We start from the raw sequence: 16,068 nt of genomic DNA, 5'->3' as shown, positions 1-16,068 counted from the left end.
GATTTGACCTAATTTAGAAGCTTAGTAATATGGGTATTGTTCTTCATGGTTTCTAATCTAGATTACGTTTATAACTATACATTGAGTATTTGGAGGAGCTACGAAAGGGCAAGGTAAAGGTGTGGTTGTTCGTGGTTCTCATTCGGCATTCCAGGTAGGTTACGGCTTACCTTATGGTTAGACTTCGGTTAGTAAAGCATATGTAGAGTTAGTGATTGTCGGAGACAACATGTTACGCCTTCGGGTATGAAGTTGGGATGGATTCTTAGGTTGGTATTGTTGTTGACTATGGCTTGTCGCCTTATTGTGTTCTATTGAGTTGTTGCCTTATTGTGATTTGTTGGCTTGTCGCCACGTGATTGATTCTAGAGTTGATGCTTAGGGATTGTATTACGATTTGGAGAGCGTATTTATCATCGTTGAGGTTGTTGGAAAGGAAAGGAAAGGAAAGTAAAGTTATGATATCAATATTGTGATTGAGATATGTGTCCATGTGTGGCACGATTGATTTTATTTGTTGTCATCATTCATTGGTATTATGCATTGCACTCAATCTCATCTTTCATGATACACTGATATGAATATTTAGTGACATATTCGTGATTGTGAACCCATATCTCTCAGTTATTGGTTATTGACTTGTGAAAATGAAGGAATTGAAATTGGGATATGTGTCCAGGTGTGGCACGGTTATCATTGATATACTCTTGTTGGCATTTATATAATGCATGCATTCATACTTTTATATTTAGATCGGGTTGCGCGCCGCAACGCTCGCGCGCACACACACACACATGTATCTATATATATCGGGTTGCACGTTCCGCAACACTGACTTGTATTGGGCTGTGCGCCGCAGCTAGTACATGGACTTCGTGGGTCCCCCATGGATCATGACTGTCGGAGCGTAGACATTGTCCTCCCGAAGCGTGTGTGTATCATTGCATTGCATTCATATTTCTTTCACTCATACATTTGATTTCTAGTAGTGGTTATTTATTGTACCATACGGTGCTTGTGAGTATTGACTTTCTGGTTGGTTACTGATATGAGTTTGTCGTGTTCCTGATTAATATATATTCGAAAATTGATCAGATTCGAGGAGTAGAGACTTTCTTCTAGGGGTAGACTTGAGGATCCGAAGTGACATTGTTGGCTGTGCTAGTGTTTATAGTTGTGCTAGTGTTTATGGTTATTCTGTGGAATCGTGGAAAAACTTGGCAAGACTTGTGTTCATGTGCTTCACCATAGGCTATGATTCGGTTATTGATCCTTATATATTTAAGTTGTTATTCTTGGACTGTGTGGTGGGTATACCTGATTGTGAGCATGTTTATTCTTCAGTCTCTTTCTTTATATATGTTAACTAACTGTTTTCGGACTATGATGCCTACTCAGTACTTGTTGTTTGTACTGATGCTACCTTGCTACACTCCTTTTCGGGGTGTAGAGTTTGAGACAGGTTCCGCTTCTACTTCTGAGACTGATTTCTGAGGCCTGGCTTGCGAGTATCGAGGGTGAGCATCTGACTAGTCGCTGCCCGGAGACTCGTCTATCCTTGTCTTTAATTTCTTCCATTTAGACATATGTGTTTAGTGTTTGAGACTTGTATATTCTAGACATTACTTAGTTGCTCTTGTACGATTCAGACCAGTTCTTTTGGGATTCTATTTATATTCCACACTTATGATTATTTATGATTTCAGGCTTTTACTTAAGTTGCTCTATTTACTTTATTGTGGTTTAAATTGATGATTTAGGAACGGGTTCGCCTACTGAGGTGGAAATAGTAGGTGCCCGCGCAACTTAGCGCAATTGGGTCGTGACACAAGCAACATGCAAAGAGATTTAAATGGGCTTAAAATCTTGATACAAAAAGAAAGTAAAGGTGCTCATTCTATTCATTGTTTTGCTCATCAACTCCAGTTAACTCTTGTTGCGATTTCTAGAAGATGTGATGAAGTGCAAGAATTTTCATCGTTGGTTTCTGATATATTAAATATGGTTGGAGCTTTTTTCAAGCTTAGAGATGAATTTTTTGAATCTCAAGCAAAAGAAATTGGAGAAGCATTATGTAAAGGCGAGCTTGAAACTGGTAGGGGCTTGAATCAAGTATTAGGTCTTGCTAGAGCCGGTGATACTAGATGGGGATCTCACTATAAATCCTTCAAAAATTTTATTCTTATGTTTGGTCCTATCATTGATGTACTTGATGCCATTGCTATTAATGCTCATTTTGAAGAAATGTGCAGGACAAAGGGATATCTTAAAGCACGTTTAACATTTGAGGTGGTCTTCATGCGCACTGTTTTAGCAATCACAAATGAGCTTCATGCAGCTTTTCAAAAGAAAGAGCAAGACATTTCAAATGCCATGCTACTTGTTAGAGTGGCAAAGGAGGGATTGCAGGAACTAAGAGATGAAGGTTCGGATTCACTTATTGATGAGTTATCTAAATTTTGTATCGATTATGATATTTCGATACCTAAATTTGATGAATTTTAAGTTATCCTTGGAAGATCACGTCGGAGAGTTGCTGAGTATACTGTTTTACATCACTACCAAGTTGCAATATTCTATAAATTATTGATTGGCTACGTCAAGATCTCAATAATCGCTTTGTTGAGGAGACAACTAATTTGCTTCTTGGAATTGATTGCTTGAATCTAGTTGACTCTTTTTCAAGCTTTAAAATCGAAAAAATATTGAGACTAGCTGAGTGTTATCATGATGATTTTGATAAACATCTAGGATTGACCTCCGTTTTCAGCTTAAGAATTATATTGTTGACGTCTAGGATCATGATAAAAGGTTTTCCGATCTTAAGAGACTTGGTGATTTTTCCAAGAAACTAGTAGAGACAAAGAAGCATGATACTTATCCTCTTGTGTTCCGACTAGTGAAATTTACTTTACTTCTGCTAGTTGCTACTGCTACAGTTGAAAGAGCTCTCTCTGCAATGAAGTTGATTAAGACTGACTTACGAAAATATGAATGGATGATGAGCTTTTGAGTGGTTGTTTGGTGCCTTATATAGAAAAAGAAGTGTTTAGTAATATTTCTAATGAGGCTATTATGGATACCTTTCAAAAGGTGAAATCTCATCGAGGAGAATTGTAATAATGCACTTGGAATGAGTTTTATTAGCATGATTTGAATTGTCTTTTTATAATATGATATCCTTATAGTGATTTATTCAGTTGTTCACTCTTTTACATGGTGACATTGCTTATGAAAATTCCTACGTACGCCACTGGCTAAATTAGAATTCAATAATATAAATCACATATTAATCTGGTCAAATTGAAAGTCGCTTTCTATTCTCAAACTTTAAAATAGGTAACATTTGACTTATATTTTCCGAAAATGGTCGATTTTCAAATCATTCTTGACATTTTGTTCTGACATTCAAATAAAATTGTTCAAATTTTGCGGCTTCACCTAGCAAACACACACTATGACATCAAACAATCACTCCGGCCTCATTCATCCCATTTTATTTTTATGTACAAAAAAAAAAATTGTAGAATACGAGCATCAAACACCTAGTATATGTTTTTGGACTTTCCAAACCTAAATTCTTCAACATTTTTGGAATTCAAAATTTAGATATATATTTGCAAATTACGTATACAATACTAAAATGTCAAAGTAATTGTTTATAATTCAAAATATTTAAAAGAATTGAAGATAATATAATAAAAAATTATTTAATTCTTTAAATAATAATTGTGTCACATCAGAGGGATGGCAAGATGTTTGACAAATATGTGCATCTTTAGATCATGGTCCTGTTGTGAAAAAAAAAGAAAGTCTTTATATTGGCGTGTAATTTCTAAGAGTACTAGTAAATATTAGTTCTGGAGAGTTTAAATTTACCATCAACAATGTATAAGATATCTTCTTAATCAAATTAGCTACTCAATTAATATATAATATATACACTAAGTATGAATAATTGATAACATAATTGGTAACATAAAAGAAGGATGGCATGGCTGTAGATTACAAAACCATAAGAATTGTCTGTGAAATTCGTTGTTAATTAATATGTCACCAAATTGCGTAGCTAATAGGACTTTTGATAATCCATCGTTGAATAGAATTAGCAACAGAATGTTATTTTTTAATTAGTGACAAAAGTTATCTATATCTAATTTTTATTTTTGTAATATATCAGTTAAATTGCAATTATTTTGTTAAGAAATAGAAAAAGTATAACATTATCATGGATAAAATTTAAGCTCTTTTCAAAAATTTCGATCTTGATCTCAGATAGTATCAAGAAGTAGAAGGTGCATACCATTGGCTGCTATATATTCCATTGTTTGCGTCTCCTTCTCCCACGTTTTCCAGCGTTTCATCTATTAATACTAATTAAATTAATAAGAAGAAGATATATAGGAAAATGTAAGTAGAAGTTTAAGAAAGTGATTACTAATATTAGTAATTATCAAACAATTTTAAAAACGATTCGACAGCTGAAGCGATCTACTGGTCCAGACAATTTTATGTACCGATCGACCCATCAACTAGTCACAATTCTTCGTGTTATTTGTTTTCCCGCTCAGTGTCCGTTATCTTTATTTGCATCCCGATAAATTTAGAGTTGCATAAGGTCCAATCAAGGGGGAAGAGCTCCCTAATAGAACTTTTTTCATGCCTAGAACACGAACTAGAGACATTATTATTTGCGAATAGAACTTATCCATCGCACTGCACCGCAACCCTTGATGATAAATCCTCGTTGATAAGATATGATACGTTCTATATTTTGATGATTGTCAAACCGTGAAGAACCAGAGTGAGACTTGGTCTTCTACCTGTTCTCTATGTACAACTTGTAGTCAACAGTCACGGCTATAAAGCTGCAACTGTTCACTGTGTGCAAGGGCAACAATGCTGCAGCGGACTAAAGGTCAAACATAAGACGAGTTGTTTCCATCTCACTTCTGATGTTTCCCTAGTATATAAGCCACATGTTCCAAGGTCTTATGTGAGCCTTGAAAAACCTAATTTCACCATACTGAAAAGCAGCCGCCACAAGGTTCTTCAAGTGCCTCCAAGTGCAAAGCTACAGCAAACTACAGGACCTACTCCTTACAAGTGAAGAAGTTTAAGGTCTTTAAGTTTGTTGAGTCTGTCTTTTGCTCTATAAATTGTAAACCTACTCTTCTCTAAAGCTGTTGTGTAGGTATTCTGAATTCTCAAAAGTTGTTTATAGGCTGTTTACCTACTTAAATTTTTGAGTGATACACTTGTCTAGAGGTAGTCAAGGTGTATTTGTTAGTTTGGCTAGAGGTAGTCAAACTTTGTTGGGTGCTTAGCTAGGGTAGTCAAAAGTGTGTAGTAATAGGGTTATTGTAAGGGTGAGGGATTAAGAGGTTAATTCCTAGATTGCAAGAGGTTGTAATCTGAAAGTTGCTCAGTTAGTGAAGTTGAAATCCTACGTGGTAGGTCGTGGTTTTTAATCCCTTAAGCAAGGAGTTTTCCATGTGAACATCCTGTGTTATTTACTTAGTACACTGCATAAGGGAACTAGTAGATAATTAGGTCTCTTTATATATTGTTTTGGTGGATGCATAGCTACTAACAGTAGGTATTAGAGCAAGTTCTTTCTAAAAGGTTAACACCTAGAAAGGATCGTTCTCATGGCTGCTTCACCAAACAAAGAAGGAAAATCCAGCTCATGGTCGCTAAATTTTAAGAGTAAATGTTTTGAGACTGACGAGTACAGGTGCAACTCTTCATGCAGATCTGCAAGGAACATCCGGGATGCTCGTCAGAAGCGACAAAAACATATGAGTTTTTCAGAATGAAGGACAGTGAATCTATCCACAATATGCATGCTAGATTCACCTCAATCATAAATGAACTTCACTCTCAGGGCGTAATCATGGAGATAAAGTTTCTAATTCACAAACTGCTAAATGCGCTCCAAACTGTTGGTTAAACAAGGTAGATATTATTACTGAAACCAAGGACCTCTAAAATCTAACCATCAATGATCTCATTAACGATCTCAAGATACATGAGCTCACGAGAAAGTCAGATCTGAGAGAAGAGGAGGCAAGGGAAGAGAAGAGGAATGGCCTGGATGATGAGAGTAGAAGAGATTCAAGTTATGATAATAAATCAGAAATGGCATATCTCACTCGCAGATTTCAAAGATTAGCCCGAAGATGTGCTAGATTTCTGAAGAAAAGGAGCCATGGCAAAAATCTGAAGTAGGATTACCTCAAGGAAGACTCCAACAAAATAGCTACAAGGAACCATGTGCTTGACAAAAGGGCTCAGAAGCAAAGAAGTAGCTGAATATTAAATGAGGCAGGTTTTAACTGCCTGGAAAGACTTCACGAGAGAATCTGAAGATGAAGTTGACTCAAGAAATTCTCCCAAGATTGCTGTCAGAAATGAATTCTCAACGGATAAATCAGCTATTGTTCTCATGGAACAATCTGGGACTGATGATGAAAGCAAGGAGGATGAAGTGAATCCTCTTGATGATGAAGTATAGCTGGAGGGTTGTTCTCATTAAAGATTAGTCTACTTGGAGAAGAAGTTTATAAATGAGCATTGTGGACTCATTAAAGAAAAGGAGATTTTAACTGAGAAACTTAACAAATCTTGGGAACAAGAAAGAGATGACATGGTGGTTTCATTGCAGATCTGAGGGAACAAGTTAAGGAAGTAACTAAGAAAAACCTTCTTCTAAATGGTCATATTAAAGAACTTATGGATGAACAGTTTAGAGGAAAGGAGAAGGATAGTAGAGCTCAGATTGAGCATGAGATCAAACGTGTACAATCCAAAATGGGTCTTGAAGCTGAGCTCGAAAGAATAAGGAACCTCAGAAAATCGTGAACGAAGTGAACGTCAAGCAAAAGGAATCTATACAAGGGACCTGCATCCCAACCACACCGATGAGCACAAAGGGCAGACAAGAGTGTGGATCTCAAAGCACCAGTAGCTCCAACTATCTCCACAATGAAGATAATGCAAAATAGAAGCCAAGAGAGGAGGAATCCGGTCTAAACCATAAAAGAGAAGACTTATCTTAATTGAAATGAGGAAGCTCAATCCATACTATTCATCACTTCAAGGGCCCCAATTTGGTGCTGGTTCCCAAATGGAGTCAATAATCCAGTTAGAAGACTTGGGTGAGAAAAGGGTTGTCAAGAAAATAAATTCTTTTTTCTTTTCTTCTCTGTCTAGAGCTTCCAAGGAGAGGGTGTGTTTCTGAAAATAGAAAATACAAGAAAGACACTCTCCCATGATATTGAAAATGGCTACTACTGAAGAAGATGCAGTAAAGGTGTAGAAGGCACAGATTGAAGATATGTAATCAAAGAAGCCGTGTTAAAGCAAACATGAAAAGACCTGGTCCTTCCTACCTCTCAAGAAAGTGTGATGTTTCTGAGAATGGTTGTTGAGTGCATGAACTTATTTAACAAGGCAAAACATTTTATGCAATATGAAAGACCAGGTTGCTGACACTAAATAGACAACATGTTTAGAAGAAGCTTCGTCCTTTCTACAATGGCTATGATAAGAGGAAAGGAACATTATGGTTAAAAGCATTTTTCGGTGATATCTAACTCGCATATGTACTGTTACAGGTATACATGCATGGATGTTTCAGAACAACGCATGCATAAGTGATACGGCATATTTTAGAGCATTTGTCCGGATGTTTTTTGAACCAAAATAGTCAAGAGAACTGATCTCTACAACTCAGGTTAGTAGTCTCTTCAGCACCTGTATGAAATTATATTGTCATTTAATTTCCAAGTCACCAAAACTGCTCCCTCTTAATTTTTGAAATCTTCCTCCAAACGTTACACCTTATCTAAATCGACCTGATAAAAAAAAAACTCACAACTCGACCCATTCGTCAATTTACCTATTAAAACACCTGTGATTTCTCGTTCCCTTCCTCACTTGAGATCAAAAATCTCAAATTGCTCCCTCACTTCTTTTCTTCGGCATACAAACCATTTCTTTCTAAACTCTGTTCATCCTCCTCAGAATGAAAAAATAATAATAACCATAATGTCTAACGAAGAATCCCCATTCAAGCTTCAACTGAAACTGCCCCCACTTTCTCATTGTACAAATCCCAAACTCCGCCTAAATCAGAACAACGTATGTCCTCCCCAAAACTCCAAAATCCTATTGATCAAAATCCTGTCACCACTTCCTCAAAATCCCTTGTCTCCAGCCGAACTCCCAGAAAAATTGTACCTTCATCAACCATTCCTGATCAAATCGAAAAACCTGACTCTGTCAGTAGTGGTCATACAAAGGTTTGTGTCTAGATACTCTCTAACTAATAATGAAATGGAAGGAAAAGATAATAGAGTAGAGGTTATGAGTCAATGTATTGGGAAAATAGAGGAATCGAACCTAGATAAAGAAAACCTGGTCTTTCAGGCCATGTATGAGGAGAAAGCCGTGAGTGAAAAAGTGGAGCAAAATGCAGAAATCAACAAGAATAGTGTGGCAACGAGTAATATGCAAGAAGGTAACTCTTCTTTCTCTGATCTCAGTAAAGGAGTAGCGGAGTCAGTAGAGGAGTCTCTCGTAAAAGTGGATGGGTCTATTTCTGGGATTGGTTAAGCACAGTTTGGTGGGTTGGATAGTAACGTCGTTCTTATGGAAGAGATTGCACAAATCATGAGCACTATAAGTGATTAAGGAATGTAAGGCCTTCAGAGGAAATGAAGGAGGGACCCGCTTAAAGAGCACCTGAATCAAAACTCAGGATTTCTCTTATGTGGAATACGACACTAGATTCATCTAGAATGAACTTAGACTCAATTTTAAATCCTAAACCTGTACCTTATGAAGTTATACCTCTGGCTGAGATTTCACCATAGAAGGATCATGGTCATAATGACCGTGCTGATGAATTTGATGAGGATAAAATACTTCTAATCTTTAAGCTGAAAAAAAAGATCGAGGGCTGAAGAATCCGCAGAATCTGCATCTACTATGAGAACTACCTTTTCTCAAACTGCACTGAGAACTAGGCTGAGAAAGAAGGCTGCAAAGGTCGCTCTAGATTCGGCTCTTCAGGCCAATAAGGCAAAAGGTACTAAAAAAGACTAGAGGCTCTCCGGTGAGAAGTCGATTGATTAATGAAACTAAACTGGTAGATGTGGAGACCGCAGTAGTTAATGATGAAAATAATGAAGAAGAGGTAGAAGTAGAAGATGCTCCACTTAAGAGGAAAAACTCTAAGACAGGAAAGAAGGAAAAGAAGAAGAGGAGTAAGCAAAAGGTCACACTAGTTGGGGGGTGACAAATCTACCAAAGGAACTCAATCTTCTAAGAAAAGGAAGGATAGAGGCAATGAAGGAATTAGGTTCCTTAAAGAAGAAGAAGGTGGGAAAAACTGTCGCTCAGAGTGAAAAGAAAAGAAGGGAAAATCTAAAGAAACAAAAGGTGTTGATGGGTAGCGTGTTTGACCGTGAAATTGCTAACAAATTTGGGATGCGAGGACTGCTTGAAATCATTGAATTTAAAAAATAAAGTCATTTGTTTGCTTCACCAGTACCAAATGCTTACAAGGTACAAGTAGCTGAGTTTTTTGCCAATCTCTGCTACTCCTATGATTACAGTACCCTTATTGCATCAATCAACGAGACTGAGTTGGTTTTGAATGAAGAGGTTTTAGGTGAAATTCTGGATGTTCCTATTGAAGGAATAAGGACCATTGATGGAGTTTCTTCAAGAAATTTCAAAGTCAAGATTGCCAAAGATGTGGTAGAAGATGCAGGTGCAAGGGTAAGACTCCTAAAGAAAGAGCTAAAATCGGAGTACCAACTCATGTTTGAGTTGGTCAACAAAGTGTTGCTTCTAAGGGCTGAGGGTAGCATTGTTGCTTCTATCACAGACCTGGTGCTTATAGAGGCATTGTCTAACTTCCAATCCGTCAACCTTCCTACAATCATGATTGAGCATGTAATCAAGGTGGTAAATGCACCAGAAAGAAAACATGGGCTTCCTTACGGGTTCTTTCTAACCAAGGTATCTGCGCATTTCAAGGTCAAGACTGACAAAGCTACTAAGGGATCTAAGAAGCATATGTTCTCCATGGCCACCCTAGAAGAATGTGAATATACACTCAGGAAAGGTGGTGTTAGAAGTACCTCCATAATTTTAACTCTGCTTGAGGCACAAGAGAGAACCACTACTGAATTGCAGAGAGTCAAGGTTGAGAATGGTCTTCTTCAGGCTCGATTAACTGAGAAAGAGAAAAAAGTTGGTTCCCTAGGTGCTTTGGAGGATGCAAGAATTGAGATCGAAAGGCCTATAGCAGAAAATAAGAGATTGACACTGAAGGTGAATGAGCTCAAGGACCAGATGCTCCAGGACCAGCGTGTGAACAGTGAACGCATGGACAAATTTCTAAATGCTCTGACTTAGAATTCCTAAAATCTCCAAAATCCTTAGTCTCCCTCAAGATCCTTTTGTCAACATTCTAGTCCCTCTGTTTCCCTTTTAAATCATGTTCTCCGCTCCTTTTTTTTTCTTCGCTTGGCAACGACTATGGTATCTATGACAATCTTTATTTTCATGCACTTTCTAAATTGACTACTATAAGTTGTTATATACTAATTGTCTGGGCTTTTACTTTTTCTTCGCTTGATTAATTGCTTGCTTGCTCTGTACATTTCCTGTTGTGTTGCCCCTGTGGCTCTGAGTTAGTAATGCTGAACTCTTTTTGCTTATACTAATCACCCTTTTAGATGATGCCAAAAGGGGGAAATACCATCATAGGCTAAGGGAAGGTCATGTGCTTGTGAAAGGGGGAAAGGTCTGAAAACTGGAAAACTAGCATATATATCTGGGGAAAGGTCTGAAAAGGCGGGAAATTGACATATGTCTTTGACACCATCAGTACTATCAGTCTTCCATCCTTGGTACTGCTGTTGTTTGTAACATGTTATTGTGTTCTAAAAATGGTCTGATCTGCAGGGGAAACAAGTGGATCTGGTCCTCATAAGGGAACATCGCTTATAAGTTTGTAATCATCAAAAAAGGGAAATTGATAAAATATGATAGTTCTATGTTTTGATGATTATCAAACCGTGAAGAACCAGATTGATACCTGATCTTCCATCTGTTCTCTCTGTACAACTTGAATCACACATCAAATTTCAAGTCGCAATCGTTCACTGTGTGCGAGGATAGAAGTGCTGCAGTGGACTAAAGGTCAAACATAAAGATGAGTGGTTTCCATCTCACTTCTCATGATTCCCTAGTATATAAGCAACATGTTACAAGGTCTTATGTGAGCCTTGAAAAACCTAATTTCACCATACTAAAGAGCAGCCGACACAAGGTTCTTCAAGTGCCTCCAAGTACAAAGCTACAACAAACTGCAAGACCTGCTCCTTACAAGTGAAGATGTTTTAGGTCTTTGAGTTTGTTGAGTCTTTGTCTTTTGCTCTATAAATTGTAAACCTACTATTCTCTAAAGGAAGCTTTTGTGTAGGTATTCTGAATTCTGAAAAGTTGTTTGTAGGCTATTTACCTGCTTTAGCTTTTGAATGTCTAGAGGTAGTCAAGGTGTATTAGTTGGTTTGGCTAGAGATAGGCAAACTTTGTTGGGTGCTTGGCTAGAGGTAGTCAAGAATGTGTAGCTTACAATAGGATTATTGCAAGGGTGAGGGATTAAGAGGTTTCCTAGATCGCAAGAGGTTGTAATTTGAAAGTTGCTCAGTTAGCGGAGTTGAAATCCTACGTGTTAGGTCGTGGTTTTTAATCCCTTGAGCAAGGAGTTTTCCACGTGGATATCCTGTTTTATTTACTTAATGCACTGCATAAGGGAACTGGTAGATAATTAGGTCCCTTCATACATTGTTTTTGGTGGACGCATTGCTACTAACACTCGGGTTATGCATTTCCCTGGATCTAAGAAAACACCGACGTTTTTTGAATCATGGCTATTGGCACATCAAAGGCCACAAATATTTCTCCTCCTCCTCCCCCCCCCCCCCCCGCCCCACAATTCCAAAAACCAAAAGCAGAAAATAAGAAATCGCAAAACGCGATGATCAAAACATCTAATTTTTGGACATTGGTTTCTCAAATGTTTGAAATAAGATTAATATACTTTTAATAAATGTAAAAGTTCTTAAAGTCATCATTATAATATAAGGTGTTTAAAACTTGTGGTAATTTTTTATGACTTTCCAAATAAAATAGGATATCAAAATAAAGTACTGAGGCAGGGGGCGCACATGTTTGTAAAATCGTGCGTACCTTGCTCTACCGAAAGCCATTGCGACAACACTGTACACAATAATGATTGCTAGTACAAATATGAAGTTGTTTAGCTGATTGATTCCCACTTTGTGACATGAAAGAAGTCATCCCTGGGACAAAAGTTAAGAGACAAGTAAATTAAAAATGATAAAGAAAGAAAACATGCTAATCCACAAGTTATAAATTAAAACATAGTATCATTTTGTTTTCTTCATATTCTGGAGCCACAGTGATCCATAGAGTTTTCAACAGATGCCAATTCCCTTGAATTTGAGAAGTGTTCGAATCTTGTGATGGTTTTTGTAGAATCCAGTGGAGCATATTTTGGATATTGGCCTTTGTATCACTGCTAATAATAGCGACAAAAGCCCTAGTTGCATCGATACTGCATTTACAAAACAAAATAAAAAGTCAAGATTTAAATTTTATACATTACTAATGTAAAACTTTTTATATTTTTAAACGTATGTAATTTAAGAAATAACTACAAGTAACATTCAGGGACGAACAATGCAAGTGACGTGTTTAGCAGAACTTACTAACTAATTTGGTTGATTCCCAATATTTATGTCAAGAAAAAATCATTTGACGTGTATAAATAATTTATTCAGAACCCAATAAGCAAAACGTATAGTGATTTAGAACTCATAAACTAATAATCCTGCCCTCCCTCTAATAATGTTTGTAAATAATATAAGCAAAATAAAATATGTAATCTACTACAATAAGTTAAAAATATCGTGATAGTGCTTCTCAATGATAGTCAATCTTCTAAAAGATAGTCAATTTACTCAATTCTCTGGAGCTATAAAAGGATATGAGGAGAGACCTGATTTGAGTTTCTTCACAGCTTAAAACAAAGCATTCTTCCTATGTTTTTTGAGCCACTGCACGAACATTGCAAATGCAAATTAAAGGAACCCATAAAACTAATATACTTGATATAAATTTTAAATAAAATTTATGTTGCTCGGGCTCTTTGAAAATACCGTTTGGTGTTTGCAATTGTTATCACAAGGATTTCTCCCCAATCTTATAGACGGATCCATCACTTCATTCGTAGATTCTTGACTTCTAACTGGATGTAATGCCCTGCCCTTGTTGACCGGTTGCTAGCATAATCTAAGTATATCTCTAGTGGAGAAATTCTAAAATTGCATTAATTTTCTGGATTTAGAAAATACTAGTAAATTTTCAAAAACAAGAACTATCATATGATATGTTGGAAACTAGTTGTGAGGCTCGGGCTTAGACTCAAGATATAAAAGTAGATATTTTAATTAAAAAAATTTAATTTGTGTTTGTATAAGTGTACAACAACAACCACCATATACCAATTGTAGTCCCACAAGTGGGTAATTACGTTAGTAATAATTAAATTTTCATATAAGTGAAAACAAAACTTTCATTCCACTCCTTTAATATTTTAACTTTCATTTTGATGAAATTATTTACTTCAAATCAAATGCGGAACCAGAATTTGACATTTATAAGTTTTGTATCCTAATTTTCTAAAGTTATTTAGTTCTAAATAAATAATCTATACATGTTAATGAACTTTTAAGACAAATACATAATTTAACTTGTGCGAATGGATGGAGTTTTTTCTCCTGCCTTAATTAGGGATCAGGGGTTCGAACATGGATATGGAAAAAATCTTTGGAGGGAACACTTCCCCCGAATGGGCGCTATACAATGTGAATTATCTGGATTAATTGGGCTCAAATGCGGATATCGAGCACTAAATAGAAAACCAAAGAACATGGAAAATGAGGTAGGAGGTTCGATAGCTTTTGAAAAGTAGACCTTAAAAACAAAAAATAAAAAATTGACTTAAATAAATAAGATTAGGACCTAGAAGTAATTAATTAAAAAGTTTAAAAAAAAATTTAAAAATTCTTGTAAGGACTACAAAAGTCCCTAAGTTTTGCCTTATATATAATAGTAATTTCTTATATTATAGTGGTACTGCTCATTTAAAATTTTGAATGATGTTTGATAGGTTACAGTTTTCTGCCAGTCGTACTTCCTCTTAGGAAAATGATACTTGGCATTGGCTAGAAGAGAAGATAATACTCCATCCGTTCCAATTTATACTATACTTTTTTCTTTTATTCAAAAGAAATAGTATTTTTTACATGTTAATAGTAATTTAATTTCAAACTTCTCATTTTATTTTAAATGAAATGATTTATTATCACAAAAAATTACTCCCTTCGTTCCATTTTACTTGTCATTTCTTTTGCATTGTCTTAAGAAAACATTAGTAAAAGGGTAATTTGTCTAAAATATCCTTGTTAATTCTATGATCTCAATTAATACTACTCTTTTTTCCATCACATTAATCTCTCTCCACATTTATTGAGCAAGAGTAAAGGTGACAATTAATAATTAATTATATCTTAATTTTTTAAAATGACAATTATTCTGCACCATCTATTCTTAGAAAGGACGACCAGTAAAATGGACCAGAGAAAATATTTATGGCTTATTTTAGAATTTTAAATATTTTTTTTCCGTTCTTTTTGTGCAATTGTGCTCAATCAAATATCTTCACTTAGATTGAGACGGAGAGAGTGGAGGTCAGCAAGGACAGGGCATTACTAAGGCTTGTAATAATATTAAAAATACTATAAATATTATTATGACTTTTTAAATTAAAATAGCAGCCCAAAAAATAAATCAAGGTGAAAGAGATCTAGACGAAATTGAATGTCAACAGGATGCATGCCAATGGAGGTCTTATTAAGGCTTTTTGACTCGGTTATCACATAAGATCACTGTCCCAGATAAAGGGCATTTGAAGTAGTTTGTTTTGCTGACTTTAACTTGTGGGGATTTGATTGACAAATAATATAATAACACTTTATTTCTTGGCTCACTTTGAAGACTATGAAGAAATTGTAGCAGTCATAGTCCTAGGCTGACTTGCCCAACTATTAATCTATTTGTTTAATGGATTAGTAGTAAGGCAATTACATTCAATAGGAAATAGGTGGTCTTGAACATTCAATTCCTGCTTGGCTTATTGGCATTGAGTTGAGATGAAAAGTCAAAAGTTGTTAGAACTTGAAGTTTTCCCACGGGGCCAGCGGGTCAAAAAAGTTTAAGACCACTCACCTTCAATGCCAATTTTGTAAATCACCAAAATTGGTAAGCATGAAGTAATAATCTAAATAAAAAGATAAGTAACATGGTACAACCGATTATGTAAACAGAAATTTAAATTGTTGGACACTAAAATTACCTATCCATAACTTAATTTCCAGTTTAATAGTTGTAAACTTTTTGTTTTTGATTGTCAATTTTGTGAGCAAAATCATAAAGGGATTACAATGTAAAATCCCTAGCTCCTTTCTTGCTTACACATGCAAATATAATTTATACTCTTCCTGACTAATTGATCATACTCAAAAGAAGCGTTGAAATTGAATCATATGCAAATTGGTTTATATATCAAAATCATCTAGATAAGTAAGAAACAATGGCAGCAGACCATGATATTTAAGACAGAGCTAACAATGGCCACTTGTGATGTGGCTAGATGGAGATTATTTGTAGCTGCTAACTTGTTTATCATCATTCCCTTAATCAATGTAATCCATAAATTTTCCCTCTACATCCTGTTGTCAATCAATTGTATTTCTTTTGTATTTTGATTTATTTTTTGGCCGCTATACTTTTTAAAAAGTTATAATTATATTTATATCATTCTTAATATTGCTACAAGCATCTGCTTTATCTTTTTACCTTAGTACTATGCATTATAACTTTCACTATATATGTGATAAT

At 35.7% G+C, this 16,068-nt stretch overlaps 1 protein-coding gene across 1 annotated transcript; it reads left to right on the top strand.

The window, feature by feature from the left end:
* Positions 1-1,836: 1,836 nt before the first annotated feature.
* Positions 1,837-5,110, top strand: LOC132048972 (uncharacterized). Its single transcript, XM_059439652.1, has 2 exons — positions 1,837-2,425; positions 4,848-5,110. The coding sequence occupies exons 1-2, from the start codon at positions 1,837-1,839 to the stop codon at positions 5,108-5,110; spliced, it is 852 nt and encodes a 283-aa protein (XP_059295635.1).
* Positions 5,111-16,068: the final 10,958 nt, after the last annotated feature.

The sequence above is a fragment of the Lycium ferocissimum genome, chromosome 3 (assembly GCF_029784015.1).
Source record: "Lycium ferocissimum isolate CSIRO_LF1 chromosome 3, AGI_CSIRO_Lferr_CH_V1, whole genome shotgun sequence".
Taxonomy (NCBI): Eukaryota; Viridiplantae; Streptophyta; class Magnoliopsida; order Solanales; family Solanaceae; genus Lycium; species Lycium ferocissimum.
This window is presented reverse-complemented; position numbering and strand designations above follow the sequence as displayed.